Source organism: Piliocolobus tephrosceles, chromosome 1 (assembly GCF_002776525.5).
Source record: "Piliocolobus tephrosceles isolate RC106 chromosome 1, ASM277652v3, whole genome shotgun sequence".
Classification (NCBI taxonomy): Eukaryota; Metazoa; Chordata; class Mammalia; order Primates; family Cercopithecidae; genus Piliocolobus; species Piliocolobus tephrosceles.
The window spans coordinates 24379100-24407004 of NC_045434.1; the positions used below are offsets into that span (position 1 = coordinate 24379100).

Here is a 27905-nt window from a genome sequence, read left to right on the forward strand (position 1 = left end):
GAGAGTAACAAATCATACATTTACTTGCTGGCCTAGGTGAGTAAATCCATCTAAATCACCCATGCCAGCTATGAAGCGACATTTCTTTCCTGCTCTTCCCCTTTGTGGAAAAAAAAAAAGAAGAAGAAGAAGAAGAAGACACTCAAGCTGTTCAGAGGCTGCCAGACTGACATGGTTGAGTTTGATCGGCACCTCTGCCCCTGCATGCCTGCTGGTGGGAAAAGGAAGGAGACGACAAAAATGGTTGTGTGTAACCTCCTGACGCATTGCTGCCTTCTGCCTCTTCATCCCAGCACCCTCTCCACCTCCTTTGCAGCCTTCGCTCACCCTCCCTGTCTTCAGGCTCTGCCATCACCTTGTAATTTGAGCCAAGATTCACCCTTAGGTTTGTCTGACTCCACAAATCCCAAGCAGGTGCTTCAGGGTCTGCCCTGGGCACTCCACTCCGGCAACTCACCCTGTCTGAGCACTCCTCCAGTCCTACTTCTCCCCTCAGCTCCCCCTCTCTGTAAATGACACTCATCTCCACCCAGAAGCCAGAGCCAGAAATCTGGGCATCATCTTGACTCCTCCCTGTCCCCAACTGTCAGTCCCCAATTCTGGTCAGTCCTTCCTCCTAAATTGCTTTTGAGTCCTATCAATAATCTCCCCTCCACTAACCATACCCCCATCCAGGCCATCATCCTCTCTAGTTTTAGAGACTCCTGAAATCAACAGAATATTGACTCCAACCCTGTGGATCCAAGCCATCCTTAAGTTCTCAATTTATTCTCAGAGGGACTTGCCTGCTCATGGTCACCCCTGGGCCCAGTTTTCTGCCTCTGCTGAATCTCTGTTCTCCATTCTCCTATAAGGAGGGAGCCTCATCTGCTCTGCTCTGCTCTGATGAATCTCTAGAGCCTGGCCTAGGGTCTGGCATATTCTGAGCCTCATTAATATCTACTGAGTAGTTCATTCAATAAACTCTACATCTTGAAGCTATTACTTTACTCCTCTAAATGTGGACTACGCTCTTGATTCTCACTCTACAGGTCTAAAAAGCACCCACAAATAAAAAGGCTGCTGCACACAGTTCAACTTTTACTGAAGGTCTGAAGATTGCAGGAAGAGGTCATGCTGACACCACACAGCTAACAATTCTAAATCAAGCATTTGAGATCCTAATCCTCACAGTCCTTTCAGCCATCCCATTGCCAGAGGTTCTTTCTTTCTTACCATTTCACCTCAGAAGGGGCCAGCCCTTATCCATTTCTCAGCTCTCCTTGCTCCTGCTCTCCTCCACACTCACTCTTCCCAAATGCAGCTCCCAGTTCCCTTGGCAGATCCAGACCCCACAAGAAACTCAGCCCAATGAAAAGATCTTCTGCCACCTTCTGCAGGAGGTGGCATAGTTGCCAACTTGCTCATTTTTTACCTTCCATGACAGTGGCAGTGGCCTCTAGACTGGGCTCTCCACCCCTGAAGCCCACTCCTGACCCCCAGCCCACACATTTCTTACCCTGCAACCATAGGCATCTTGCAAAAATGAATCTGTGGTTTTGCCTTTTGCTTAGAACCCTCCAGTGACCTCAGATGGCCCTTAGGCCAGAGTCCCAACTTAGGCAGCCTTTCATGCTCTGGCCTCATCTTGCACGCATGCCTACATGACAGAACTTGTCATTCCCTGAGGCTTCCCCAGCCTTGAACTCCTCACCTGTGCAGCTCCCTCGTGAGAATGACCAACTGTACTTACCCTTCAGGCTTGGCCAGTTTGTTACTTCCTCCTGGAAGTCTTAGCTAGCTCTCTCCACTGGCATGTGAGCTCCAGTGATAAGCAGTGACTTTCTCTTCTTCCCCACTATGTTCTCAGAACTCAGAACACATCGTGGGTGCTTGCAAATACTTGACCCACTGACAGTATTAGTTTCCTATGGCTGCTGTAACAAATGTCCACCAACTTAGTGGCTTGCACTGTATGAACTTTTTATCTTAGAGTTCTGGAAATCAAAAGCTCAAGATGGACTACAATCAAGTTTTTAGCAGGGCTGCATTTCTTCCGAAGGGTCTAGGGAAGAAACCATTTTCTTGCCTTTTTCAGCTTCTAGAGGTTGCCTGTCTTTGCTGGTTTGTGGCTCCTTCCTCCATCTTCAAAGACAGCAATGGTGGGTAGAGTCTTTCTTGCCTCCCATCACTCTGGCTCTCACTCTCCTGCCATCCTCTTCCACTTTTAAGGGCCCTTGTGATAATATGGGACCCACCAAGTAATCCAGTCAGCTGATTGGCAGCCTTAATTCCATCTGTAACCTTAATTCCTCATTGCCATTTAATCTAACATATTCACAGGTTCCAGGGATTAGGATATGGACATCTTTGAGGGCCGTTATTCTGCTACCATACTGACTGACCTTATCATACTTTACGTACTTGCTTTATTGTCCATGTTCCACAGTAGGCCATAAACTCCAGAGGTGTAGACCTTACTCATCCTGTCCTTCTCTGTGCATGTCTCATCCAGGGTGCTTTCATTCATTGTGTCTTTAGAGCCTCACAACTATCCCATGATAGTTGGGGTAGGTAAGGCAGGTGTTAGGATCCCATTTTCCAGATGAGGAGGCTGAGACTGCAAGAGCTCATGTGATCTGACACTCAGGAAAGAGACAGATCCAAGATGATGCTCAGGACTAACCTTGCATTCTTACCAGCAAGCCTCTGAAAGCTCCCTGCATTAGGCAATGGGAGAGCATATGAATGATAGCAATAAGCGCAATTGTAAGACGAAGAGAAGGAGAAGAAAAAGAGGAGGAAGAAGACATGACAAATTCCCTTTTAATAGCACTGCCTTAAAAGAGTCGCAGCAGATTCCTTCCATTTGCCCAAGGTTTTCAGAATGGATTGAAACATAGATTGATACCTATCTGCTTCCAGGTAATCCTTCTAAATAGCAAACAATGTAACTTTCCTCATCATCCCGGCTTAAGAAATGAAGTCCACATGTTGTAGCACAGCCTCGGTATAACTGCTTTCACCAAGCACTTCCCATGTGCTCAGCGGGCACTTGAGGTATGAGCCGGCACCGAGGAAGCTCACGGTGAGTGTTGGCTATGATGGCTGCTATCATCTTAGATACTCCTCATCACCACACAGTGACACAGGGATTGGCTGCTATCATCTTAGCTACTCCTCATCACCACACAATGACACAGGGATTGCCCACCTGATTTTACAGATGTTGAAAATGAGACTCAAGAAATCAAGTGACTTGCCCAAGGTCACCTATATAGCTAATAAGTTCTGGAGCCTGAATTATAACTGGTATATGTTTTACTCTGGACAAGCCACGTCTTTCAATTTCTCTATCTTTCTTTTTGCTTAGACCATATCGAACTAAAGTTTCCCATAGACACCATGCTCTTCCATGCTTTTGACACTTTGCATGTACCAGCCAGCCTCTGTGCCTACAACATGCCTTCCTCCTTCTCCCCTCATGCCCACCTTCTCTCCTGGCAAGCTGTTATTTGTCCTTCAAGACTCTGTGTAAGCATCATTTCCTCTGTGAAGCGCTCCCTGATTCACCTAAGCAGGTTAAGTACCCCTTCTCCCGAGCTTCCATTGCAGTGTTATGCATGTCCCAATTGCAGCAATGGCCTGTTTTCATTCTGATAGTTTTATTACAAGTCTGCCTTTAACTAGAGTAGAAGCTCATTGAGCTCTAGGACCATGAAACTTCATCTTTATATCCCCACATCTGACCAGTGTCAGGCCCATTAGGTGTTCAATAAATATTCACTGAATGAATTAATAAGTGAACAGCCATGGACTGAGTGCCCCCTCAAGCCAGAGCCTTCACAGGTACTTGACATGAAACTCACTCTGTCTTCCTCGCAGACATATAAACCCTCCCAGTGGAGGGTTGGAAGAGACTTCTCAGATGTGTCTGCAGCTGCAAGGCATGCTGGGAGCAGGGAAGGGCTGAGCCTGGGGGTGGAGGGTGCTGAGCACGAGGGAAGGGAAGTCACGAACATGGAAGCAAAGCCAATTTCCCTCCATTGGCCCCTCCTACCCACAATCCAACAGACTGGCTGTAAGAACTTGACAATTTTTATAATAACAGTTTTATTGAGATATAATTTACATACAAGTCACCTATTTAAAGTATACAATGAAATACTTTTTGGTATATTCACAGACTGTGCAACCACCACCACAGTTAATTTTAGAACATTTTCATCACTGAGAAAGAAGAAAGCCTGTAGGCTTTAGCTATCACCCTACCTCCTGTCTTCCCATCTCCTCCAGGCAACTATTAATCTACTTTCTTTCTCTCTGAATTTGCCTATTCTGGACATTTCATAACAATGGAATCACATATGTGGTCTTTTGTGATGGGCTTCTTTCACTTAGCATAATGTTTTCAAGGTTCATCACATTTACTATATATTAGAGCTTCATTCATTTTTATAGGTGAAAAATATTCCACTGTGTGGCTGTGCCACATTTTGTTTCTCCATTTGTCAGTGAGTGGACGTTGTATTTAGTCTGTTCTCACACTGCTAATAAAGACATATCCGGCCAGGCACGGTGGCTCATGCCTGCAATCCCAGCACTTTGGGAGGCTGAGGTGGGTGAACCTCACAAGGTCAGGAGATCAAAACCATCCTAGCTAACCAGTGAAACCCCATCTCTACTAAAAATACAGAAAATTAGCTAGCTGGGCACGGTGGCAGGTGCCTGTGGTCTCAGCTACTTGGAAGACTGAGGCAGGGCAGCTGCTTGAACCTGGGAGACGGAGGTTGCTGTGAGCTGAGATCACACCACTGCACTCCAGCCTGGGTGACAGAGTGAGACTCCATCTCAAAAAAAAAAAAAAAGGCATACCCAAGACTGGGTAATTTATAAAGGAAAGAGGTTTAATGGACTCACAGTTCCACATGACTGGGGAGGCCTCACAAGCATGGTGGAAGGCAAAAGAGAAGCAAAGACACGGCCTACACAGCAGCGGGCAAGAGAGATTTTGCAGGGGAACTCCCCTTTATAAAACCATTAGATCTCGTGAGACTTGTTCACTATCATGAGAACAGCATGGGAAAGACCTGCTTCCGTAATTCAATTACCTCCCACCTGGTCCCTCCCATTAAACATGGGAATTAGGAGAGCTAGAATTCAAGATGAGATTTGGGCGGGTACACAGCCAAACCATGTCAGACATGGACTTGATATTTTGGTTCAGCTCTGGACAGCTGGGATGTGTGAGTATTCAAAACCCTTGTCAAGACCCTAAAAGCCATAAAGTGAAACTTAGCTGTATTTATTTTTCAATTGCTAGTTATCATGCACATCCATCTCTCAGGGATGATATGAGCTCAGGGATGGGGTGAGAGTGTCTGTGGAGCTCCTGCCTTAGTAATAAAAGAGCCCACCAAGATGGCTGAGTCCAGATGGTCCACTCTTGAGCAAAGAATGGCTGCAAGCAGCAGGGAGCACATCTTAGCCAGCTGGGGCTCTGTCTGGGACTTCTATATCCAAGAGGGAATGGAAGGACAGGAGAAGATTAGACATCCAGGATGCAAGCCTAGACATCCCTCAGAGTATTCAGGAATGCTGCTAGCCCCATAGCCAACATCCAGTAATAGCTAACAATTAGCAAACACTTCCTACATGCCAGGCCCTGTTCTAAGCATTTCACATACAAAAACTCATTAAATCCTTCCAATGAGCCTGTAACATAGCTACTATCACCATCATTCCGTTTTACAGATAGGCAGTCTGAGGCACGGACAAATTAAGTAACTTGTCCAAGGCCATAGAACTAGTAAATGTAGAGCTGGGATTTGAACGCAGGCAGTCTGGCTCAAAGCCTCACCTCTGTGCTACTCCCTTCATAGAGCAGTTCAAAGCATAGTGCACCCTCCAGGGCAGACAGTGCATCAGCCTCCTTCCTGCCATCCATGGAAGAAGGGCGGTGCCACTGCCAGAAAACAAGATGAGTGTTTGCATATTGGGTTGGACCAAAGGATGATGGATGTTAATGGCCTCATTTACAAACAAGGAAATTGAGACTCAGAGAGGTTCACACCCAACATATATCAGAAGTGAGACTGAAATCCAGATCTGACTCTGAATTTGTTGTTCTCTGTGCTTTCCCAACCCCACCAGACTCAAAATAATTTCTTTTCTTTCTTTATGCTTGTACAACTGTTAACACATTTTAGAGACAAATTTCCCACCATCATCTCCCATATTACACTGATAAAATACTGTCACTGCAATGGCATTCTTGATGAACATCTCCCTCCCTCTGTGGTTCCCTGCTGGCACCTGGGCATTTGCCCAGACACTAGCAATCACTACTAAACCCACAGACCCCCACCTGGAGGACCGTCCCAGGCACCAGCGGCTGTGAACTATGCTGATTTTAAAACCACTGAAGCAGCCAGGACTGTTCCCTACAGTGTGAGGATGACTAAACCCTATCCGGACTATTGGGTGACAATGCCAAGTCCTGGGAGCAAATGGGAAGCCCTGGAGGTTCCAAACGGGGACACACTCCCGGGGTCAGTGCCTGTGTGTGGGTCCTTTGTGTGAGTGGAGCACCTCAGGTGGGATTTTCCCTGGGAGCCAGTTGCAGAGGCCAAGGACCTGCCATTTTCAGATCCTTAAAGTCTACAAGTGGTTAGGTAGGGGACCTCTGGGACTTTTTTGGTTTTGTGTGAAATATCTGATTACATGTATTCGTTGATATACACTTGTTTCAATTCCTCTACGTTATCTATTTCTTGCCGTTCTTTACCTCTCTATATTCTTCCCACTCCCGAAAAAGTCTGTTCACTCCTTGAGGGCCATCACGGTTACCCCAATGCATTCTACAGTGTCTACAGATGCTCAGGAAGGGATGATTAAATGACCCAACAATATGGATGGGGCACGCAATATTCACGAGTGACATTCAGGATTTCTTACCCTCTATCACTTTAGCCAAAGAAATCTTCTGGCCCTAACCCATGTAAACCAAAAGTATCTGAGATAGGTCTTTTTTTTTTTTTTTTTTTTGAGGCGGAGTCTCGCTCTGTCGCCCGGACTGGAGTGCAGTGGCCGGATCTCAGCTCACTGCAAGCTCTGCCTCCCGGGTTTATGCCATTCTCCTGCCTCAGCCTCCGGAGTAGCTGGGACTACAGGCGCCCGCCACCTCGCCCGGCTAGTTTTTTTGTATTTTTAGTAGAGACGGGGTTTCACCGTGTTAGCCAGGATGGTCTCGATCTCCTGACCTCGTGATCCGCCCGTCTCGGCCTCCCAAAGTGCTGGGATTACAGGCTTGAGCCACCGCGCCCGGCCAGGTCTTTATTTAGACAGTTTATTTTGCCAAAGTTAAGGATGTACCCCCAGGAGGCAGGTCTGTGCCTTTCTCTAAAGATGATGTTGAGGGCTTTAATATTTAAAGGGGAAAGGATGAACATTGGGGAAAGAGGAAGAAATTTTAAAAAGGTGTGAGTAGATAAGAGATAAATGGTTGCATTCTTTTCAGACTTTGATCAGCCTTTCACCAGATACACAATTTACATGTGAGAGATGAGTAGAGGAAACAGCCCACCTATTGCCTCCATAGCTCAGTGAATCTGCGTCTTTACATCAGAGGAAGCAATCAGATATGAATTTGTCTCAGGTGAGCAGGAGAGTGACTTAGAGTTCTGTCCTTTGTCCCACACCTGGGAAGATAAGCTATTAATTTACCTTATCATGGTAAAATTCAACAAAACTGTTTTAGGGTAAATACCTTGGGGCCACAAGGAATTTTCTAGTGGGAAAATTATGAGGGGGGTATGTGGCTTTTTAATCTTTGTCTATCTTATTCAGGAATAAAGTGGGAGGCAGATTTGCCTGATGCATTTCACAGCTTGACTTTTCCCTTTGGCTTAGTGATTTTGGGGTCTGAGGTTTATTTTCCTTTCAAGCCCATCCCATCTGCATTCTACACCAAAATGCCCTCCAGGCTCCCACTGGAATAACAGGACCAGTCCCCTCACATTGAAAATGAAAGGCAGATTAGGGTGACTAAGGAGACAACCCAGACCTCAGTCTTTGGGCCTCTTCTCTTCCCTATCCTCCATTTCCTCTGACTTTATGCAGTCCTGTAACATCAACTACCATCTCTAGCTAGTGACTCTCCAAGTTTGGTTTCTGGCCTGAAACACTTCTCTGAACTCCGGACTTGGGTATATATTCAACCTTCTGCACTGCATCTCCACTTAGATGTCTAATAGACATGTCAGACTTTCAGGATCAAGAAAAAACTATTCATTGCCCACCTAGCCCCACCCACTCCTCTCTCCCCAACATGGCTTTCCAACCCAGAAGCAAATACCCCATGCATTCTGTTATCCAAGTCAAACCCTCAGGAGTCATCCATGATTCTTCTCTTTCCCTTGCTCACACCCGTGCATTGGTAATTCCTGGCAGCCTGACCTTCAAATCCCATCCCCCTGCACAAGCCCGGTTCACTCCTGCACCCACTCTCAGCTGGACTGCCGCCAGCACCTGCCTCTGCTCACCCGCTTCCACTCCTGTCCCTCCTCCACAGACAGCCCCTTGATGTGTGATTCAGGTCACATCCCTCCTTGAAACCCTCCAAATGACATCCCGCTGGCTCAAGATAAAACACAAACTGCGTGCTCTGGTCCATGAGGCCCAATGTAGCTGGCCTCACACCACCTCTCGCATCTTCCCGCCCCCTCTTTTCCCTGCCACCCTTCTCTTTTCTCTGCCCCTCAACCTTTGTTTCTGTCTGTGCTTCTGCTCAGAACAATTTTCCTTTTCTCTTTTCCCCAACTGGGATTCAACTCATGTGCTCTCTCTTCAGAGATGTCTTCCCACATTCCCATAAAATAAGTGCCCTGTTTTATTTTCTTCACAGAATATAACAAAGTATCTTATGGTTTCGCTGTGTGCCTGTTTAGTACTGAAGTAGCAGCTTCTGAAGGGCAAGGACTGTCTTGTTCACTGATGTATCTCAGGGCGTAGACCAGTAAATGTCTATTAACAAGAGACTGAGTAAGGTAACTCTTCCAGTAAAGGTACAGAGTTAGTACAGCATGTTGGTGTGGAAAGAGCTAGAACTTTGGAATCCAGAAAATTCTCATGCCTGCACTTACTGACTTGAATAGTAAGTTACTTGGCAACTCTGGGCCCCAGTTTCCTCTTTTAGAGAGGTAAGAATTATAGAAAATATATCGAAGGCTGTAAGGACAGTGCCTCTCACATAGGAGGTATTCCGATAGACAAGTAGGTCAAATGGACCTACCTGGCTCCCAGTCCAGAACCTTTTCCCTCCTCCTAGGATGGTAATGGTCAAACACTGGGATAAAGTGAAGAACTAGGGATAAGTAAGGACATAAAGGAAGATTCTAGAGTCATGGCAGTATTTCAGAGAGACTCCATGGTGGTCTTCTTGAAGTGATGGTTTAAGCATGGTCACACTGGAAGGGGTGATCCCCTTCAGTTCTGGAGGAGTGAAGAAGCAAACATACCTCAGACCTTTGAGGCTCTGGGCTCTGGCCTATTTCTGGTGAGAGAGAGAAACTTCCTTTTAGCTAAGAGCATAGTTCTTCCAGCCCCACGCTGGACTCTCTCACTGCATCTTCTCTTAAACTGTAGATGATGAGGCCTTCCCTGGTGCCTTGTTTCCCTAAACCATAGCCCAAAGGCTGGGAGATACTGAGACCTTGGACCAGCGTAGAGGGTGGAGAGACAGGGCAGAGCCTGGGAAGCAGGTAGAGCCTAGTCTGGCCTTTACATAAAGGTCTCATTATGTGGATGGTCAGCAGTATCCAAATTGTGTTTACGCAGCATGGCAACAGCAGAGGGGAAGTTCCATGCTGTCCAGACCAAGGGGCTCCTCAGTTCTCAGAAGAAAGTCCCATAGAAATAGAAAGTAAACACCAGAGGTGATTTTCTCCTGGCCTTGGCAAAGTCAGACCAGACAGTCACCAAAGGCATGGTTTCCGAGTTACCTGGCATGGCCCAGCTGGAAGGTAGCAAGGAGGGCTTCGTAAGCAAGGCCTGGGCCGGGGAAGATGGAGTGCAGGCCTGCGATCTGTAAAGACAAGTGTGAGCTAAAGCAGGGCACAAAAGGAGATGAGTACAGAGAACAGATCTAAGACATGGAAAATGGCCCAAGAAGAAAGGACAAGCTAAAGTCAAGGCAGTGACCAAGACCTACAGGGTAGGTGCTGGCAGGGGAGGGACTTACATCTGGGTATGGTCAGTGGGGGTGAGTTGAGGGTGTCAGTGACTCTGGCAGCAGGTACCCAGGTCCTGACACCAACAGACCAGGTCGGATGGAATGAGGAGGAAGAAACCAACCTTAGGTGAGCACTTTTTTTTTTTTTTCTTTTTTTTTTTGAGGCAGAGTCTCTGTTGCCCAGGTGGGAGTGCAGTAGTGCAGTGATATGAGCATGATTTACTGCAGCCTTGACTACCTGGGCCCAAGCCATCCTCTCTCCTCAGCCTCCTGAGTAGCTGGGACCATAGGCACAAGCCACCACACTAGGCTAATATTATATACAGATGGGGTATCTCTTTATTGCCCAGGCTGGTCTCGAACTCCTGAGCTCAAGAGATCCTCCTGCCTTGGACTCCCAAAATGCTGGGATTCCAGGCATGAGCTACTGTGCCCAGCCAAGCACATGCTATGTTTCAGGCTCTGTGCTAAGTGCTTTATGGACATCACAGGAACAGAGAAAGAACTTTTAATCCAGAGAGGCTAAGGGTGTCTCAGGAAAGTCTGGGAATAGGTAGAGAAACTGAAGTTCTCAGACCTAACAGTCAAGGTGAGGGTATGGCCTTAGCAAGACTGCCGTGAAGAGCTCCTGGCCCGTGGCTGAGGTGGTGTGGCGCTGAGCACACTGCAGTGGGGTTAGCAGCTGTACCTGCCAGAATTGCAAGGCAGAAATCCAGGCCAAGCGTCAAACAGGCTGAACCGCCAGCCCCGATTCATCCCGAAGACCACGCTTCTTCCACTGCACCTATGCAACTCAGAGGCTAATAATAATGTTGAGATTTGTATAGCACTTTACAGTTGCCAAAGCACTTTCACAAACGATGCTACTTAACCGATGTCCATTACTGGAGTCTCAGGAATTGGAGTCAGATGTTTCACAGATTATCCTGTTTGGTCTGTCCTGTGTGACTCTGGCTGTCACTTGCCTTCTCTGGGTTTAATGTGCCCAGAGGGCAGACGGTAATAATCAGTCATTCTTCCACAAAAGAGGATGGGAAGTGTCCGGAGAGGGGCTGATGGTGAGAGGATCTGCCAAGCTTTAACAAGCTCTGGAGTCCTTAGTCTAAAGAAAACCCATTCACTAGGCTCCAGGAAAACAAACTCAGAGGTATTAGAATCTTTCCTTCAACCCAACTTTTAAGCCCTAAATGCTTCCAGAAGCCTCAGAGTTCTCTCACTTCTGAGCCCCTTGCCAAGGCCAGTTTGAGACAGGGAAGTAAGGGAGGAGCTTTTGATTTCTATACAGCTCTATTTTTAACTGGAATTTATCTTCCTGCTCCACCAGTGATTGGCGCCTTTGAAGCTGAGGTAAAGCGCACTGTCAGCAGGACCCAAGCGTAAATAGCAGGGGACAGAGAGACTGATCTGTGATGTGGGCAGGAAGTTAGACAGATGGACAAACCAATCAGCCAGTGTCTTTGCCAAGAACAGCTCAATTAATCACACACTGTCCCCAAGCCTCTCTTCGCTGTTCCATTCTCTGACCTCCTTATGTGGCAAGTGTGAGGGTAAAACGGGTCAGGTCTAGGAGCCCTCCCCAGTGAGGAACTCATCAGGGTGGGGCCTTGCACTCCCCGGTTTTCCCCGAGCATCATGGGGAAATCTGGTATCTTGAATAGAGGTGATTCCTTTTATATCTTCATGTGAAATCAGTATTTGGTGTTTAGGCTGAGATGGAGATGAGCTTGAATTAGAGCAACCCACAGTAAAGGGGTACCTGTCTTTTCCTCCAGAACAGCCGTTTACAGATCGGAAAGTCCATGGCCCCAGCAGTTCCTTCAAATCCCTAAACGAAGCCTTTTTTTTTTTTTTTTTTTTTTGAGTTGGAGTCTCACTCTGTTGCCCAGTCTGGAGTGCAGTGGCACCATCTCGGCTCACTGGGAACTTCCGCCTCCCAGGTTCAAGTGATTCTCCTGCCTCAGCCTCCCAAGTAGCTGAGATTCAGGCACACACCACCACACCCAGCTAATTTGGTATTTTTAGTAGAGATGGGGTTTCACCATGTTGGCCAGACTGGTCTCGAACTCCTGACCTCAAGTGATCCACCTGCCTCAGCCTCTCAACGTGCTGGGATTACAGGTGTGAGTCACTGTGCCCGGCCTGTCAAAGCCTTCTTCTCAAAGCTTTACCCCATTAACTTGACTTCCCTGCCGGAAGTGGGTGGGAGGTGAGGAGATCTGCCCCTCCTTTGCTCCAAGGGGACAGCATCTTAGAATGGCTAAAGTTATTTACTTTGAAGGGAGCACCCAAATAAGAAAGCTCGGAAATACCACTTTTAGCACAAAAGGAGGGCCAAGGAAGCGTGTGTGTATGTGTGTTTGTGTGTGTGTTTGTGTGTGTACAAGCGAGTAAGCTCGCTGCTGGAGGGAAGCATCCCTTGTTTTTGTAGACCACAAGAGCCAGGGAAAGGCAGAGATGGATTTTCTCAGACAAACTACTGCCCAAATCCTCCCATTTTCAGACTAGAAGTGAGGAGGGGAAGTGGGGGGAGTTCAAAGTCTGTGTAAGAAATGCTGCCATCGTGGTGACAAAAGACAGAAACCTAATGTCTCTGGGACTGGACAAGTAAAAAATCTGATTCAGGCCGGGTGCGGTGGCTCAAGCCTGTAATCCCAGCACTTTGGGAGGCCGAGATGGGCGGATCACAAGGTCAGGAGATCGAGACCATCCTGGCTAACCGGGTGAAACCCCGTCTCTACTAAAAAATACAAAAAACTAGCTGGGCGAGGTGGTGGGTGCCTGTAGTCCCAGCTACTCAGGAGGCTGAGGGAGGAGAATGGCGTAAACCCGGGAGGCGGAGCTTGCAGTAAGCTGAGATCCGGCCACTGCACTCCAGCCTGGGCGACAGAGCAAGACTCCGTCTCAAAAAAAAAAAAAATCTGATTCAAAGCAAGTGGTTATGTAGGCCTCCTATAACAAGGCAGAAATGAACCCGCCATTTCCAGCGTCACCGACTTACTGTGTGTCTTGGTGACAAATGGTACATGAGAATAAATGGTGTCCTGGGGTGCATCTTGGCCTCTTCGGGGAACCTGGAGGCACCTCAACGGAGGGACAGCCACGGTACACTGATGACCGCGCTGGAGGCAAGACTCATCGCCAGTAACAATAACAACCACCCTTCCAAAGCACTTGCGACATGCCAGGCCTTGTCCCAGCACTCTGGGTATATAGCAAATCATTTAATCCGCAAAACAACTGATGAGGGATGCGCTACAACCATCCTTGTCAAGGCACAGAAAGGTTAAGCCATTTGCCCCATGTCCCCAAGCTGGTAAGAGATGGAGCAAGTCAGTACCTGAATCCAGGCAGTTTGGCTCCCATCCACAGTGCTATCTGCTCTCATGCCACTAATTTATTAATTCCACAAATATTTACTGAACACTTCTTTACCCATGGCACTCAACTAGGGAACACAAGACACATATATATGTGTTTCAAGTTCAGTGAAGGGCATTTGCTCACCCTCGTTCAGGAGGTAAGGAGACTCGTACACTGTCGCAGACATTGTCCTTTGCCGGTGGGGTCTTTGAGGAATGAGAAAATTGGACCTGTACTGCCTCTAAGATCCCTGGGCACCCCTCCAGGACAGAAGCAGGTTTTGTTTGTCTCCAGGTCCCCAAAGCCACACCCAGGGCTAAGAGCATTGTAGATGTTCACCAAATGTGGTTGACCGAATTTTTTAAGTCCTTGAATGCAGGAGCCAGTTGAATAATGCTGTTAAAATACCTCATTGTCACAGCATTCCTGCTTGTGGCCACAAAACAAGTGCCTTGCATGGCATCTGGTACCCATTTGCTGACAAACTGTTGCTTCTCCTCGATTTGCCAGGAACGACCGGCACAGACCAATGCCAATGTGGACAATTCAGCGTCTCCTTCGGTGGCCCAGCTGGCTGGGCGGTTTAGGGAGCAGGCGGCTGCAGCCAAGGAGGTGAGTCAGGCAGCTTCAGAGCAGCCTCTTCGGCAGAGGGCAGGAGGAAGGGGAAACCTGGTCAGGCCCAGCAGAGAGGGAGGGAGGAGTCTTGGGAGTTACCAAATTAGGAAGAGAAGCCAGGGGCTGGAGGGGTTTCTCTGAATGTGAGGAATGTCTCATGGCTGCTGTGCCTGGGCAGAATCTGTCCCCACCAGGGTGAGGCTTGCACTCTGGCCAGGAAGGATGAGACGCAGGGCAGAGATGGGCATCCGTATCCATTTCCATCTTGATCATCCATCTATACAGACTTAGATTCCACACAGCTGTGCCAGGCCTGGACTGGGGTCAGAACAAAGAAGTTCCTACAGCCAGCTCCTGCCCCATAGCCAGAGTAAGGCAAGGCTGGGGCAGACTGCAAACTGAGAATTAAGAAAGAAGAGAGGACTTGAAGGAAAGCACATTCAGATGGGAAACCAGGGATCAGGAAGGAAGAGCGTCCGGTGACCAGTAGAAGAAAGTGTGACAAGGGAGGGTCTTAGCTTTGGAGAGATTTGGGCTAGATTTTCTTGAGTCATGCAGTGTGAGAAGCTCATTAGAAGTGAGATGACAGGGCCAGGCACGGTGGCTCACCCCTGTAATTTCAGCACTTTGGGAGGCCAAGGTGGGTGGATCACTTAAGGTTGGGAGTTCACAACCAGCCTGACCAACATGGAGAAACCTCGTCTCTACTAAAAATACAAAATTAGCAGGGCGTGGTGGCGCATGCCTGTAATAAGTCAGGAGAATCGCTTGAATCTGGGAGGCGGAAGTTGCAGTGAGCCAAGATCGTGCCATTGCACTCCAGCCTGGGCAACAAGAGCGAAACTCAGTCTCAAAATAAATAAATACATACCTACATACAAAGTGAGATGAGGGAAGGGTGCCCCAAGGTGGAGAGAAATCTATCATGGCCCCTTGGGGCAAGTGAGTACTTATTTGCCTTGCGTTTTTAAGTGCACTATTTTGGGGTTTTGTTTTCCCATCTGAAAAATAAGGTTCATAATTTCTAGACAGTATAGGCCTGTCATAAAGGATAAAGAAGATAGCATTGATCTCAGGTGCTGGCACTGTCTGAAAACTGAATGTGACTCAGGTCAGTGAATCTCAAGTAAAAGAGGACGTTCTAGCAGGAAAGGAAACGGATCAAAGTCAAAATGGGTAGATGGTAAACAGAATTAATTTAAATAGTAAGCGGGCTGTCCCAAAGACACGCAGTTCCCTTCCTCCATTCTTAAATATTCCTACACTTCCCTAACATCCTAACATTCCTAAATCCCTAAACCTTCCAGAAACCAGTTTCCACTTCCTTGCTCTTCCTCCCTGTTGTCTGATCAGTGCTCTCTTTTTCTCTGTGTGTCTGTCTGTCGCCCTCCCTCCAGACACCAGCCAGTAAACCAACCCGAAGGAAACCGCCCTGTTCCCTCCCCCTGTTCCCCCCCAAGGTAGAGCTGGGCCAGAATGGTGAGGAGGTAAGTGCTGCTGTTGGGGCTCAGAGGACACTGTGACGGGTTCTATCCCCTTCTTGGAGGAGGGGGCACCAAACTCATACTTTACAGCTCAGACTCTATGCAGGGAATGTCTCCATTTCAGAGTGAATCTCCTCTTAAATGTTTCCTGAATCCTTTACTTTGGAGACTAGGTTCCTCCCTGCTCCTTTTTACTGAGGCTCCTTTATGATTTGTCAGGGATAGGAACACTATTTTCCAAGCCTGAGAATTTTAGCAAAGAGAATGGGTCGTATATTATTAACAGACACAATTCAGGAGCCAGGAACGTTCTGTTTTATTCCCAGGTCTGACTTAGATGATCTTGGAATAAGGTGTGGAGAAGGGACCTGGAAAGGGGGCTACAATTACGTGGGGCAGGACGGAAGCGTGAGAAAACCCCGTGGTTCTGCAACATCCTTGTAAAGCCTGGCTATTGTTCAAGATCACTGGAAGAAAACCAGAGCACACAGGGGGCCTCGTTGCTCTCAGATATAAATAGCCAATGTTACCAACATAATAAAGGCTCTGGTATCATAGATCATAGCCAGTAATAGGTTCTTAGCCTGCATATTCTACTATCTTTCTTTATCTAATTGTAGCTGCAGGAGTGTCTTCTCCACACCTTATGCCAGCAACCTATGAACCTTCACTGTGGTCATGGTCTGTGCCAGAAATGGATTTGCATGTTCTGTCATCTCACCTGGGAGGCCAACCCCAAAATAAAGCAAGCAAGCCAAAGACAATTTCATCCCCGAACCCCAACCTCTTTCAACGACCTCTTTATTCTCTCCTTCTTTTTGGGGGACCAGCACCCTGACAATAGCCATTAGGTACCCCTATGTGAACTTGGGCAAGCATCTTAATGCCTACATTTTCTCATCTATAAAGTGAAACAGCTGAAGTAGATCAATGGTTTTCAAGCCTTTTTGTCAACCTAAGGCTTATAAGCAGAAGCCCACGAGATAAAGCAGAAACTCATCGCTGGCCCAGGCCAAGTGAGATGGGGGAGGGGAGGCCTGGAGGCCCAAATGCTCTCAGAATACTCTCTCCTCACTGAACAAGGGTCTTATTCTGGGATGAGAACCCCAAGGAGCACAGTTTAAAAACATTGAGGTTTTCCTTGGGTCTCTTCAAGTGCCAACAATATGATTCTGTGGCTCTATGGGGTCATCAGCCAATGCTGTAACCAAACACATACCAACAACTTCTCTTTCCAGAGGATCAGCTTCTCCTTGTAACCCTCATCCTCTGGGCTCGGTGTCTCTGCTGCTGTGCAATGAGCTGAGGCTATGGTCACTCAGAGCTTAACGTGAGGCTGCCCCCTGATAGCCCAGGCTTGGCCCAGGAGAAGTCACCGCACCATACCGAATCTGTCTTCTTATTTGTGAAATGAGGGCAAAAACACTAACCAGCTAGATCAGAGAGGCTGACTAGGGAAGTTTTATCCCCTGGAGTAAAAGCAGAGGGAGTTAGGCTAGTGATTGGGTTAAATAGCTCCATCCTGGCAGCTCTGTGGAAATGCATTCGCAGGTTTCACCCCATGAGGCACATCACCCAGAAGTTAAATGGCTTATAATGGCCAAGGGCTGGATAAGTCCAAGGGTGGATTTTAGAAAGTCCTGCCTGGAATGACAAGCTGCTCGCACATTGAAAGGACACTACCTCCAGGGATCAATGACTTTTTGTGGCCTTCAAAATCACATAGAAATAAAATGAGCAGCCAGCTTTGTCTTGCAGGACTAATTGGAGGCTGCTGTCCACAATTTCTCCTTCCAAACTCCTGTAGCTCAACCTGCAGAGGTCCTAATGCTGGAAACCTTGGGGGCCTGCAGGGAGGGCCCCGGTCAGGCTACCCCTCGGTTCCCAATGCACAGTGCCAGAAATTTCATCCCTGCCCCGCTATGCTTGCTCAGGTCTGAGACAGTGGGGTCAGCCCCCTGACAGCACCTGCTGACTGCAGGACCCCTCCTGATGGCAGGGTGACCAAGAGTTACCCCTCTCTAGAAGAACCAGCCAGATGGGTGTTTAATGCAGCCACAGATCCCGCCTCCTCTACTCAGAAAAGGCTGAAAAGCATTCCCATCTGAAAATTAGTCCGTAGTTTCTAGACGTGGTAAGAATGTCATGTAAATACATCTATATATATACATATATAGGGATGGAAAGCTGGTTTTTCTCGACCGATTACTAGTCTCAGCCACTTGCCTGAAGCCCCTTGTTAAACCGTAAAGGAAATGATGCCACCTGCTGTCATTTCTAGGAACTGCACTAGAGGTTATTTTGGATTCTTTCTGCTTTGCAATTCAAATCAATAGGGTTTTACGGAGCATCAGCTGGGTCCCCAGTACTATACTGTGGTTAAGGGGCAGAGTCCACTGAATTTCCACAGATTTCAGAAGACAGTGGTCAGCTGGGGAAGCGAAGAACTCATAGTATTACGTGAAGTGAGCTTTATCAGCAAAATTGTTGCTACAGTTTCTAAAAGTTTCTCTGAAAACCCCAGCCCATCTGAAATTTCCCTGTAAAGCACAGAAACGAAGGACACTTCCACTGGAGTTGGAAGCTCTTTATACTCGTCCTAGATAAAAAGCTCCTTGAAAGACTGCTGTAGGAAAATACCCGACATTGAAGACAATGGAGGCAGAGGCAGCGGGAGTCCTTAGAATCATTTATTCCTGCCCAGCTGCATCTTGGTAGAGGAGGCTGAAGCCAGGGGCATCGTCTGGCTCCTGCCAAAATTAGAATTAGAAGGAGTGGGGATCCTGTGAGTACGGCCCATGCTCTCCCTTGGTGTTGGGCTGTGAAAAGACCACGAGCAGTTCAGTTGAGTGAGCCTCCCTCCTTCCATCCCTAAAATACAATCATCTCACATCATAAATATCTCAGAATCTTTCTAAGAGATCAGTGTAGTGTTCTTCTTATGGTTCAGGTAAATTAGTACATGGGGTCAAGGAGCAGGTCATACACATTGGTCTCCAAACTATCGGGAGATCCTTTCTTTGCCTTGGCCTCTGTCCAACCACATGGAAGCCATCCTCTTCCTTTTCTTCATCATCATCCTATCACTGTCACCATTCCCACATATTTGTGGGGATTTTACGCAAAACACAGAGTTAATATTTTTACGTGATATAGATCCCAAAGGCAGACAAGATTCCTGGCATACATTCATCACAAAAATATCTACAACTAACAGAGAATACATATGATTATGTAGCACATGCATTAGCCACGGACTGCTCCTGCGGCCGAGACTGAATCATGCTCATCTTTCTATGACCCACACAATGTCTGGAACGTAGTAAACGTTTACTTGATTAAAAAGAATATTCAGGCTGGGCACGGTGGCTCACGCCTATAATCCCAGCACTTTGGGATGCTGGGATGGGTGGATCACCAGAGGTCAGGAGTTCGAAAGCAGCCTGGCCAACATGGTGGAACCCTGTCTCTACTAAAAATACAAAAACTAGCCGAGCATGGTGGTGCATGCCTGTAATTCCAGCTACTTGGGAGGCAGAGACAGAATTGCTTGAACCCAGGAGGCGGAGGTTGCAGTGAGCCAAGATTGCACCACTGCACACCAGCTTGGGCAACAAGCAGGACTCCATCTCAAAAAAAGAAAAAAAGAAGAAAAAAAAGAATATTCAACATTTTGGAAAATCATAATTTATAAATCATGCCATCGATGGAATTTTCCAAAATATCACTGGGTCCAGGGAGGAATTCCAGTCATACCTCTGTCATCCTGGTCTAGTTTCTTGTTGTGTGTGTGACAAACAAGATGGTCATTTTTGCCCTTTATCTTTGAAATTCCCCAAATTGTTGATTCACAGTGTTGAAGGTCATGAGGTGAAGATCTTGCTCAGACATAGTTTTCCCTCATAACGACAATGAAGCCACTCTTTCTGGGAGAGACCTTCTGTATTGAGGACGTCGGTGCTGACTTCTCTGATCTAATTGGAAGATCTTGCTGTGGTGGGATGAGGGAGGGAGGGGAGGGAAGGTCCGTGTCACCCAGGCCCTGATGAGGTATGTGGGCTACTGAACTAATGAGAAAGTGGCAACACCAGCTTCTCTTCTCCTTCTGCCTGTGGCTTTTGGGTTCCAACCAGAACCCCACTTTCCTCACCGTACTTATCTGGTTGTTTTGGTTGATTTGCCCCATAGAAATCACCACCCAATGCGAGCCACCCTCCTAAATTCAAGGTCAAGAGCTCGCCTCTGATTGAGAAGCTTCAGGTAAGTACAAAATTCATTGTCCATTGCTACCTTTTATCTAATTCCACTTCTTATCCAAAATTTGCATGACTTTGAGGCTCATCGGGTAGCCCATGTGTCACCTGGATAATCGGCCCCAATAATCAGCCAGTAATCAAATTGCAGTAAACGATGAGGATCTCACAGCCCTGCCTGAGGGAAAAGAATTAACAGAAGGACCACATCAAGCATAAACTCATGTATTTGACATTTAGTGGTGGGGGTTGATGGATAATGGGATGCCTCAAGAGTCTTTATGCGACTGGGCTCACACCTATAATCCCAGCTCTTTGGGAGGCTGAGGCTGGAGGATCACTTGAGCCCAGGAGTTCAAGACCAGCCAGGGCAACATAGTGGGACACCATCTCTACAAAATATTTTAAAATTAGCCAGGCACGGTGATGTGCATCTGTAGTCTCAGCTACTCTGAGGGCCAAGGTGGGAGGATCACTTGGGCCCAGGAGGTTGAGGCTGCATTGAACAGAGGTCGCTTCACTACACTCCAGCCTGAGTGACAGAGCAAGCTCCTATCTCCAAAAAAGAAAAGAAAAAAAAAAAAAAAGTCTTACGGGAAAGGACACCATAGTTGCAAGAAACATTTCTGAAATAGCCAAGCCCTCTCTCCCAAGGCCTGAATGCAGCCACACACCATTTGAGCCCTGCATAGGGCTGGCGTTCAGCTGCTGCACACTGCACCAGTATGGACAAATTTGTTGTTTGGGAAGCATCCTGTCCAACCTCTCCACCAGTAATCCTGTGTGACCAGAGCCCTCGCCCACGATGCCCAGGGCTGGTTGGCTCCCTGGGACTGTAATTAAGCAGAAGACACTGGCCCTGAGCTCATAGTCTTGTGGAGACAGAGCTTTCACAGGTGATACAATAAAAGGAGCTAATGCCAGAGATGTCCACTGCGGGTCACCGCCCAGCTCCTGCTGCTCGAGACCAGGGTTTCTCAGCCTTGGTCTTACTCGAGCTGGATAGTGTTGTTGCAGGGGCTGTCCTGTGCACTGCAAGATGTTTAGGAGCATCCCTGGTCCTACCCACTGATGCCAGTAGCACTCTCCAACAAGTTATGACAATGAAAAATGTCTCTAGACATTGTCAAATGTCCCCTGGGGGCAAAATCGTCTCCCATCTCTGACCCCAGGTGAGACCCACCATTCTAGAATTTCAGAGCAAGAAGAGAGTGGAGTGGGCCAGAGTAATTAATGAATGTCTTATGAAACACCTTTGTCCTGAGCCCGTCCTTAAGGGATGGGTGGCTGAAAAGGAGGGAGGAAGATGTTGCCTGTGGAGGAATGGCAGAAGCTAAAGTGCAGAGGAGAGGTAGGTATGTTATGTCCAGGCGGGGGCTGTAGGAGAGGCTCCTGTTTTTACCCCACCCTCTTTCCAACCACCCAGGAGAAGGAACAAGGCTCCTGTGCACCGTAGCCTCCCATCCAGGCTCACCTAAGAGCACTGGTTCACCAACTTCATTCTGAAGGCATCAAAGGTGTCAAGACGAATAGCCACAGCCTCTGTAGTTCCCAGCCATGCAAGAGCCTAGAGATTTGGATCCCAGCCTGATTGGGGGTTAAGGCAAGCATCTCTGGTTTCTGGCCATGAGCCTACCCTGTGGAGGGTGGGGAGGGCTCTGCAGTGTCTACCTGAAATTTAATTCAAGCTGAGAAGCCCTCCACCCGGCTGCAGGAATAGGGTGGTGCTACCTGTCACTCTGGGAGGCTGCAGGCTCCTAAATATGTAACAGGGATCTCTCAGAAGGGATCCCAGAACTCCAGCACTCCTCCTAGCATCCAGCTGAGGGATGCAGACCCAGAGTCCTACCTCTGGCTCCCTGCAGCCCACCCTAGTCCTCATTCAAGTGCCGGAAACCAGTTACCAAATGTTCTGTACCCTGTAGTTTTGGACCCATTCCTTTTTTCCAGGCATTAGTGAGTCTTTTGGGGAAACACCACAACTTGAGAATGTGGTTTGGATGTCTAGTTGTTCAATCTCATTAAGATTGTCAGCAATAGAACGACAACTTAACCAAATCCCACAGGAACCTTACTTTCTTGGGAATATGTGGGAGAAAGAGCTGAGAAATGCATCACCAGCTAGATTTTCTTGTAACTATTCTACTGAATGAATTGTGAACTAGGGGTTTTCTTTTTTAGGATAGTCCAAAATTCACAGTTCAACTTTTCTGCTGACTATCCACATCCATTTTATTTGCAAGCAGTCTTACAGAGGGAATTTCTCTGCTTGAAATTTAGAGAAGGGCATTTCCTTTAAGGTCCAGTGAACCCCCTCTGCCATGAAGCCTTCTCAGTCATGCCAGCACATCAACCTGCACAGCAACTATGCTGCAAATCCTTCCCTGGGTACTCCCCGTATACTGCTTTTTTTTTTTTTTTTTTTTTTCCTTGCTTTGCTTTGTTGCCCTGGATGGACTCAAACTCTCAGACTCCTGGGCTTAAGCAATCCTCCCACCTCAGCCTCCTGTGTAGCAGGAATTACAGGCACACACCAGTGCACCCAGCTTCATATGCTGCTTTTTGACATGGTTTGGGCTCGTATGCTATTTAACTGTCGTATTTTATATCTTGAACTCTTACCATGACTCAGTCTTGTCTGTATGATACCTTCTTTCTTAAGATCACAGTGAAAACACTAACACCCTTCTAAACGTGTGCAATGCTTTCAAGTCTGCAAGTCCTAAAGTATACATAGGAGGTCTCCAGGACAGCAGAGTCTGGCTGGTGGGGGGAGGGAAGGTGGCCAAGGGGAGCCGGGAGGGAGAGGGTGTGAGTGTGGGGCAGGAAAGAGTACACAGGGACCAGATAGAAAAGACTTTGGAAGTCAGGACAAGAGGTTTGGACAGACAAAGAATCTGAGCTTCAGAAAGGCTGTTGGAGTTGTTGAAGGCCTGAAGGTCACACTGCTACTAAGTGAAAGATCCAGTATTTAAAGTCAGATCTGTCGGTGTGGAAAACCCATGTACTTCCCGTTGCACCGTCTGCTCCTCACACTCCATCCCTTCTCTGTGAAGTCTCAGAGTGGCTCTGTCTCCTGGTTCGGCCCTGCCACAGGGTCTGCGGGATGCAGCTCTGCGGTGATTTAGGAATGTGGAGGGCAGGAGAAGAACCCCTAGATGGCCTTAAAGAGGATTGGACACTCACGCACGTTCCCCCCGTGGACACCTTCGGGCATCTGGGACCATCTGCCTCCTCCCCAACCAAACTCAAGACTCCCTGAGGCTTTCGTTACCTTTGGGTGACTCTCCCATTTGGCCGCCTTTCATTTTGATCGGGTCACACCTGTACCTTGATACCCCAAGTGGTGGCTCATACTGTGGTGTGTCCTGCTGCCTTCTTCCTGGAGGAGCTCAGCGGCCTACTGTGTTCACCACTCTGCCGTCTGTTAAGAAGGAACCTGATACCCGGAGGCTGAGGAAGAATCAGACCTGGTGTGAATCTCAGGGCAGATCCCTTAGCCACTTTCTTGATTGTGCAATGAGAACACAGCTGAACTTGTGGGGTTGCTGTGAGGACACGGCTACCTGTGCCCGGCAATAGTAGGCATCCAGTGGGAGTGAGCACTATCGACTCTGATGAGAAAGGCGATCACAGAGCCTGACTTCCTGTGAGATCCTGGCACCACAGGTGCTCCTGGCAGCTGCTGCTTCGCCACTTTGTTAAGCTGGGCTTGTTCCGGGACATTTTTGTTGGATCCTCATCAGTGCTGGCTGAGCATTTTGGAATGCAGCCTGTGGCAAGCCAGGTAGTGGAAGGAGGATAGAGTAGGCAATGCTTTCCAAGAGCAGGCCGTGATGGGACAGTGGATAATGGATTGGGAATTAGCATGAAAAGCCTGGTGTTACCTAGTCTCAACCAGGCCTGAGGCCAGGTAAGCAATAAGCTAAAGTAGAGGCTCTCATCTTCTTCCCAGTCCTATTTGAAATTTTTCATCTTTCCTTGACAGGCCAATTTAACCTTTGACCCAGCTGCTCTGCTGCCTGGGGCCTCACCCAAGAGTCCTGGACTCAAGGCCATGGTGTCGCCGTTTCACAGCCCACCTTCTACCCCTAGTAGCCCTGGTGTGCGATCTCGGCCCAGCGAGGCAGAGGAGGTGCCTGTCAGCTTCGACCAGCCCCCTGAAGGCAGTCATCTGCCCTGTTACAACAAGGTAAATTCTAGCTCCAGATTATGGCTGTGTGTCTGTGGAAATGTGGACTCTGGCACCCCTGAATTTTCTCTACCCTGTTGTCCTGGAGAAAGGAGGAAATGTTCGGAGTTATTCTCAGAGCTGCGTTTTAACCCGAGTGAAATTTCTCCTCTCCTTTGCAAGTGATTCCTGAACTAAGATAACCTTCTTCCTCGACTGACTGGCTCATCTTCTCTCCCTATAACTATGCCATTCGACCCCAAGACAAGCTTGGGGGATGGTGGGCTCTCTCCTTTGCGGAGACAGGTATGGAAATTCATGACTGATCCCAGCTGCATGGTTCATTAATGTCAAAAGCTGAACACAAAAGCTAAAGGCCTGATCAGTGATTCACACAGAATGCTAGGCAGCATCCCTAGAACTCCAAAACATCCTGTCTGGCCTGGTGTGAATAGTCCTAAGTGTCCCAGTGTGGACTCAAATCATGCTTCCTGCAGCTTGCCCCAGTTAAAGAACATCCCAACTGTTCCCTTTGCAAAAATGACACGGCAGGGTGCATTTCTACAGATGCAACCCTGGTCCTCTGTGTGAGCTTTCATCACATCCCTGGCCCTACTGGGAGGAGGTAAGGATCAGAGATACGGTCCAAGCAGGTAGCCAACAAATGTGGGCCAGGGCCAGGCAGGGGCCAAGACTTCCGGGGATCTGGTGCCAGGGAATGCTAAATGGGTGCGGCTTTAAAATTAATGATGGAGAAATGAGATCTTCTAGGCCATTCTAGGAAGTCCAGCTAGCAAAAAAAAAAAAGTCAAATGTATAAAAACAGGGAGGGCTCAAGGAAATAAACTAGTGGTAAGGAGGGGTCTGGGCAGGCTTGAGCCTGTGGGCTAGGGCCAGAGTGGAAGTTCCCCAGCCAGGGTGATGGAGACCCCTGAAGGCAGAGAGGAACCTTCAGAGAGAGCCATCTTCTCACAGGGTAAGGCAGGGGCGAGGAGCTGCTACCTGGTCATAATGCCCGGAGGCTTCAGCCTTCTGACAGCAGCAAGGGGAAGTTATTTTGGAGCCCTGCTGGTCCTAAGGGCTGGGGCCTTGGTACCTTCCAGAGCTGACCCCATCATGGTCTCAGGAAAGGGCTTGGGAGGCCCTGATAAACCAAGTATTCATTCCAAACCTCTTAGATGGGGAACTATGATTGACAAATACCAAAATGTGCATCAGTGGGAAAATAATATTTACAAAAATTTATTTTACAAACTAATTATTTTGTTTTGTTTTGTTTTGTTGAGGCAGGGTCTTCCTCTGTCACTCAGGCCGGAGTGCAGTGGATTGCAACCCCCACCTCCTAGGCTCAAGCAAGCCTCCTAGTAGCTGGGACTACAGGCATACACCACCACGCCTTGTTTTGTATTTTTTGTAGAGACACGGTTTTGCCATGTCTTCAACCAGCTCCTGCAGCTTCTGGGCTCAAGTGATCCGCTGGCCTATGCCTCCCAAAGTACTAGGATTACAGGGATGCACCACCACGCCCAGCCCACTTACATACTAATTTTTAAAGGATGCATCACTCTAGTAGATAGGGTATCTGATGTGAACATTTCTATTGCACCTTTGACTAAGTCTGATGAGCTGAGAAGAGGCCCGATTCTGAGATTCACATGCTTCCCAGAGAGATCACCTTCAGTCAGCTCTGCTGGTGCTCTTGGGGAACCGCTTCTGACAGTGGTGGACCTGAGTTCCAGAAGCAAAGGAATCTGGCTGCTCAGGTTTCCCAGTATCAGCCAGCTTCATGGGGGATGGGAAGGGCAGAGTCAGGCAAGAGAGGAAGCTAGTCACCAGGTGTCCAGCCCAGCACTCCTGAGGTCCCTGCACCAGGGCCTGACTGTCAGCAGGTCTCTAATATTCTTCTTGGTGTGATTCATCTTTGTCAAAGTATAATTTTCAAAAGTTCAATTTTCAAATTTTTCAAAATTTTACAGTGCAGTAAAATCATAAGTTATCTTTTTTACTGGATAGAAAGCATTTTTGCATCTTCACAAGATAAAAATCTGACTCTTACGCAAAATAGAGAAAGATTTTATTCAACATGTCAATTTATGAGGAAACTTGTAAGATGGTAAAACTTACTGAAACAGCATTTGAAGAACTGGTCATTTATAGACAATTAGACAATTTCTTTTTTTTTTTTATTCAGGGTCTTTCTGTGTTGCCCAGGCTGAAGTGCCGTGGCGTGATGACAGCTCACTGCAGCCTCCATCTCCCAGGCTCAAGCTATATTCCCACCTCAGCCTCCCAAGTAGCTGGGACCACAGGCATACATCAGCACACCCAGCAAATTTTTCTTACTTTTAGTAGAGATGGAGTCTTGCTATGTTGCCCAGGCTGATCTTGAACTCCTGAGCTCAAGTGATCCTTCTGCCTCAGCCTCCGAAAGTGCTGGATTACATGTGTGAGCCACCATGCCTGGCAGCAATTTTTTTTAAGTGTCAGAATAAAATTGCTAAATTAGACACCAAACTGGTTAATGTTTTACAGTGTAATAAAATCATGAGTTTTTGTTTTTGTTTTTTACTTAATGGAAAGCATTTGCATCTTCACAAAATATAAGTCTGCAGGTCACCATGTGATTTCACAATCCCACACGACTCTAACCTATAATAAATAGCAAACAATGATTCGTTCTCCTGGAAAATTAAATGGTCCTTGCGTGGACTTGTGAAGCAGTGCACCAGACTGACACTGAAAGCTCATACAGCCCTCCTCTTGGCCTTTTTTTAATGGATTTTGGATAATTTTCCTTAACACTTTCTTCCAGGTGCGGACGAGGGGCTCAATCAAAAGGCGCCCTCCCTCCAGGCGATTCCGAAGGTCGCAGTCAGACTGTGGGGAACTTGGAGATTTCAGGGCGGCGGAGTCATCTCAGGAGAATGGTGCTAAGGAAGAGGATGGGGATGAGGTGTTCCCATCCAAGAGCAAGGCCCCAGGATCCCCTTCGTCCAGTGAGGGGGCAGCAGGAGAGGGAGTGAGAACCCTGGGGCCCGCTGAAAAGCCTCCTCTGAGGAGGTCACCCAGCAGGACAGAGAAGCAGGAGGAGGACGGGGCCACAGAGGAAGCCAAGAACGGCGAAAAGGCCAGGCGGAGTTCAGAGGACGTGGACGGCCAGCACCCGGCCCAGGAGGAGGCCCCGGAAGCACCCCAGACCTCTGGCCCAGAGGCAGAAAATAGGTGTGGGAGCCCCAGGGAGGAAAAGCCAGCTGGAGAGGAAGCAGAGATGGAAAAGGCTGCAGAGGTGAAGGGGGAGAGGGTGCAAAATGAAGAGGCGGGACCTGAACAGGAGAGCCAAGAACCAAAGAAGCCGGAGGAGGAAGCTGCAGGGAAGGAGACCCCCCATAGTCCCCCTGGAGGAGTGAAGGGCGGTGATGTCCCCAAGCAGGAGAAAGGCAAGGAAAAACAACAGGAAGGGGCAGTGCTCGAGCCAGGCTGCAGCCCCCAGACCGCTCCTGCCCAGCTGGAGACCAGCAGTGAGGTCCAGAGCGAGCGAGTGGTCCCCAAGCCAGAGGTAGGTGGTCTGGCTGGTTCACACGCAGAAGTCAGTGCCAGGACCAGAGAGTGCGTCCGTCACATGCCCTGTTCCGTACATCCCTTCATAAATCAGCTCAATATGCAGAAACAAAGGTGCCAGGCTCCTGCCTCGTGCCAACTGGTTGGAGAAAGGCTGTCGCTGAGGCTGAGGGGACAAAAGGACACAAAGGGGAAGTGTGTCTTGCGCTCTTGCCAGCTTCTCGCTGACTTGGGAGTTCTGGCAAGCTTCTGGG

General features: G+C 48.1%; 1 protein-coding gene across 7 annotated transcripts in view; it reads left to right on the forward strand.

Annotated features, from left to right (window-relative positions):
• RCSD1 (RCSD domain containing 1) overlaps positions 1 to 27905 on the forward strand; it is a 76379-nt gene that overhangs the window by 40466 nt on the left and 8008 nt on the right. For 2 of the 7 annotated variants that reach the window (XM_023207086.1, XM_023207082.3), the window contains exons 1-5: positions 7607 to 7636; positions 14081 to 14182; positions 19858 to 19929; positions 23911 to 24114; positions 26906 to 27649. In XM_023207086.1, the coding sequence (XP_023062854.1) occupies positions 7622 to 7636; positions 14081 to 14182; positions 19858 to 19929; positions 23911 to 24114; positions 26906 to 27649 (1137 nt within the window). In that variant the 5' untranslated portion in view covers positions 7607 to 7621. Of the gene's footprint in view, positions 1 to 7498; positions 7637 to 14080; positions 14183 to 15582; positions 15673 to 19857; positions 19930 to 20481; positions 21526 to 23910; positions 24115 to 26905; positions 27650 to 27905 lie in introns of those variants that run through there. The other 5 variants (XM_023207081.3, XM_023207084.1, XM_023207085.1 and 2 more) reach the window with 5 other exon arrangements.